Source organism: Arachis duranensis, chromosome 10, assembly GCF_000817695.3.
Source record: "Arachis duranensis cultivar V14167 chromosome 10, aradu.V14167.gnm2.J7QH, whole genome shotgun sequence".
NCBI classification, from domain to species: domain Eukaryota; kingdom Viridiplantae; phylum Streptophyta; class Magnoliopsida; order Fabales; family Fabaceae; genus Arachis; species Arachis duranensis.
This window is the reverse complement of record NC_029781.3, coordinates 12,653,402-12,655,948: the sequence shown is the minus strand read 5'-3', so window position 1 is coordinate 12,655,948 and position 2,547 is coordinate 12,653,402. Positions and strand designations below refer to the sequence as shown.

General features: G+C 40.9%; 2 protein-coding genes across 2 annotated transcripts in view; both read left to right on the top strand.

The window, feature by feature from the left end:
• The first annotated feature begins 14 nt into the window (after window positions 1-14).
• Window positions 15-1,373, top strand: LOC107469027 (uncharacterized). The gene has a single exon (XM_016088417.3). It carries the CDS (start codon window positions 15-17, stop codon window positions 1,371-1,373), a length of 1,359 nt encoding a protein of 452 aa, XP_015943903.3.
• A 175-nt stretch (window positions 1,374-1,548) lies between these two features.
• The window catches only part of LOC127742824 (uncharacterized), a 16,938-nt gene continuing 15,939 nt past the window's right edge, over window positions 1,549-2,547 (top strand). The window contains exons 1-2 of the mRNA XM_052255560.1: window positions 1,549-1,678; window positions 1,766-2,536. Coding sequence (XP_052111520.1) covers window positions 1,549-1,678; window positions 1,766-2,536 — 901 coding nt within the window. The remainder of the gene's footprint in view (window positions 1,679-1,765; window positions 2,537-2,547) is intronic.

Here is a 2,547-nt window from a genome sequence, read left to right as displayed (position 1 = left end):
CTTTCAGGTGCATTATGAATACAATTGATCGAAGAGAAAGTGGAGTGTTCTTCGTGGATGGACCAGGAGGAGCAGGTAAGACATTTCTTTACAGAGCTATAATTGCAGACTTAAGAAGTAAAGGGCATATTGTATTGGTAATTGCGTCCTCAGGAATAGCTACAACTTTACTGCCTGGTGGTCGAACACCTCATTCTAGATTTAAGATCCCAATCAATGCAGAGCCATCCTCCACGTGCAGTATAAGTAAACAATCTGATCTTGCAAAACTGATTAGGCAGACGACCGCGATAATTTGGGATGAAGCGCCAATGACTAATAAAGAGACAATGGAATCACTGGACCGCACATTACGAGACATCTTAGAAAACAATAATCCATTTGGAGGGAAGGTGATGGTTATGGGAGGGGATTTTCGCCAAGTACTACCTGTTGTGCCGAAAGGAAGTAAGTCGCAAATGATTTCAGCTTCTATTGTTAAATCACATTTGTGGGCATTCACCAAAATTCTCCACCTACGACAGAATATGCAATCCCTTAATGATCGTGATTTTGCGGAGTATCTTATGCGCACAGGGGATGGGATTGAGCCTACCATATGTGAAGACTTGGTACAAATAGAAGTAGGCATGGCAATACCATGGGAAGGTGAGGCATCATTACACAAATTAATAGAAGAAACCTTTCCAAATTTGCAATCTCATAGGTGGGATGCATCTTATATGGTGGAGAGAATGATATTGACACCCAAGAATCAAGATGTGCAACAGCTTAATGATATAGTCATCAACCAATTTCCGGGAGACGAACAAATTTTAGCATCCTTTGATGAGGTAGAAGGAGATACAAATAATCTGTATCAACAAGAATATCTTAACTCGATCTCCACAGGTGGATTGCCACCTCATATGTTGAAGGTAAAAAAAGGTGCTCCTCTGATGTTACTGAGAAACATAGATCCCAAGGCGGGCTTATGCAATGGCACAAGGCTACTATGTCGAGGAACTTTTCAAAATATGTTAGACGTGGAAATCTTAACAGGCCATCACTCTGGAAAAAGAGCTTTTCTGTCTCGGATAAAACACAAAACAACTGAGAACTCAGGACTACCCTTTGTGCTTATTAGAAAACAATTTTCTGTAAGGTTGAGTTTTGCCTTAACGAAAATAGTTAATAATGACTATTTCTCAAGAACAATGCTCACTGAATTCTTTGCACTTAATCGGGCCGATGACCAACAATCTAGACATCTTTTGTACAGGAAAATTCCAGAATATTACAGTTGGCACAGCAAGGAAAAAGAATGGCGTCGACGTAGGTCACAAAAGAGAGTTATCGGTCGGATCTATACCGGTTTGGATAACAGAAGGTAAAAAATTCTATTTGCGTATTCTGTTGTCAAATGTAAGAGGCCCAACTGGTTGGGATGATTTGCTAACGGTCGATGGTGTCCAATATTCGTCCTTTAAGCAATCCGCTCAGCATCGAGGACTGTTGGAGAGTGATAGTAGTATAAGATCATGTTTGGTTGAGGCATCCATTTTGAGAATGCCATGTGCTTTAAGAAGGTTGTTTGCCACCGTTCTAATTTTTTGTGAGCCAACAGATGTAAGAAGTCTGTGGGACGAGTTTCTTGCATGTATGGTGGATGATTACGCATCAACAAGCACTACAACCTGTAATGGGTTGACAAATCATTTGCTTAGGGATTTAAATGACATCCTCCTATAACATGGAAAACATATTGCACAATACGATTTACCAGCTCTAACCTCGGACAACGACAACAACAACTTCATGCCTAGAATTATTCAAGAAGAAATGTCCATCGAAGTTCCTCAAGAAGACCTGTGTTCTATAGAAAGATTGAATCATGACCAGTCTGCAGCTTTCAGGTGCATTATGAATACAATTGATCGAAGAGAAAGTGGAGTGTTCTTCGTGGATGGACCAGGAGGAGCAGGTAAGACATTTCTTTACAGAGCTATAATTGCAGACTTAAGAAGTAAAGGGCATATTGTATTGGTAATTGCGTCCTCAGGAATAGCTACAACTTTACTGCCTGGTGGTCGAACACCTCATTCTAGATTTAAGATCCCAATCAATGCAGAGCCATCCTCCACGTGCAGTATAAGTAAACAATCTGATCTTGCAAAACTGATTAGGCAGACGACCGCGATAATTTGGGATGAAGCGCCAATGACTAATAAAGAGACAATGGAATCACTGGACCGCACATTACGAGACATCTTAGAAAACAATAATCCATTTGGAGGGAAGGTGATGGTTATGGGAGGGGATTTTCGCCAAGTACTACCTGTTGTGCCGAAAGGAAGTAAGTCGCAAATGATTTCAGCTTCTATTGTTAAATCACATTTGTGGGCATTCACCAAAATTCTCCACCTACGACAGAATATGCAATCCCTTAATGATCGTGATTTTGCGGAGTATCTTATGCGCACAGGGGATGGGATTGAGCCTACCATATGTGAAGACTTGGTACAAATAGAAGTAGGCATGGCAATACCATGGGAAGGTGAGGCATCA

Bases quoted from the DNA above. Each gene is read 5' to 3' on its own strand.
- LOC107469027 (XM_016088417.3), top strand. From the start codon at position 15: ATGAATACAATTGATCGAAGAGAAAGTGGAGTGTTCTTCGTGGATGGA.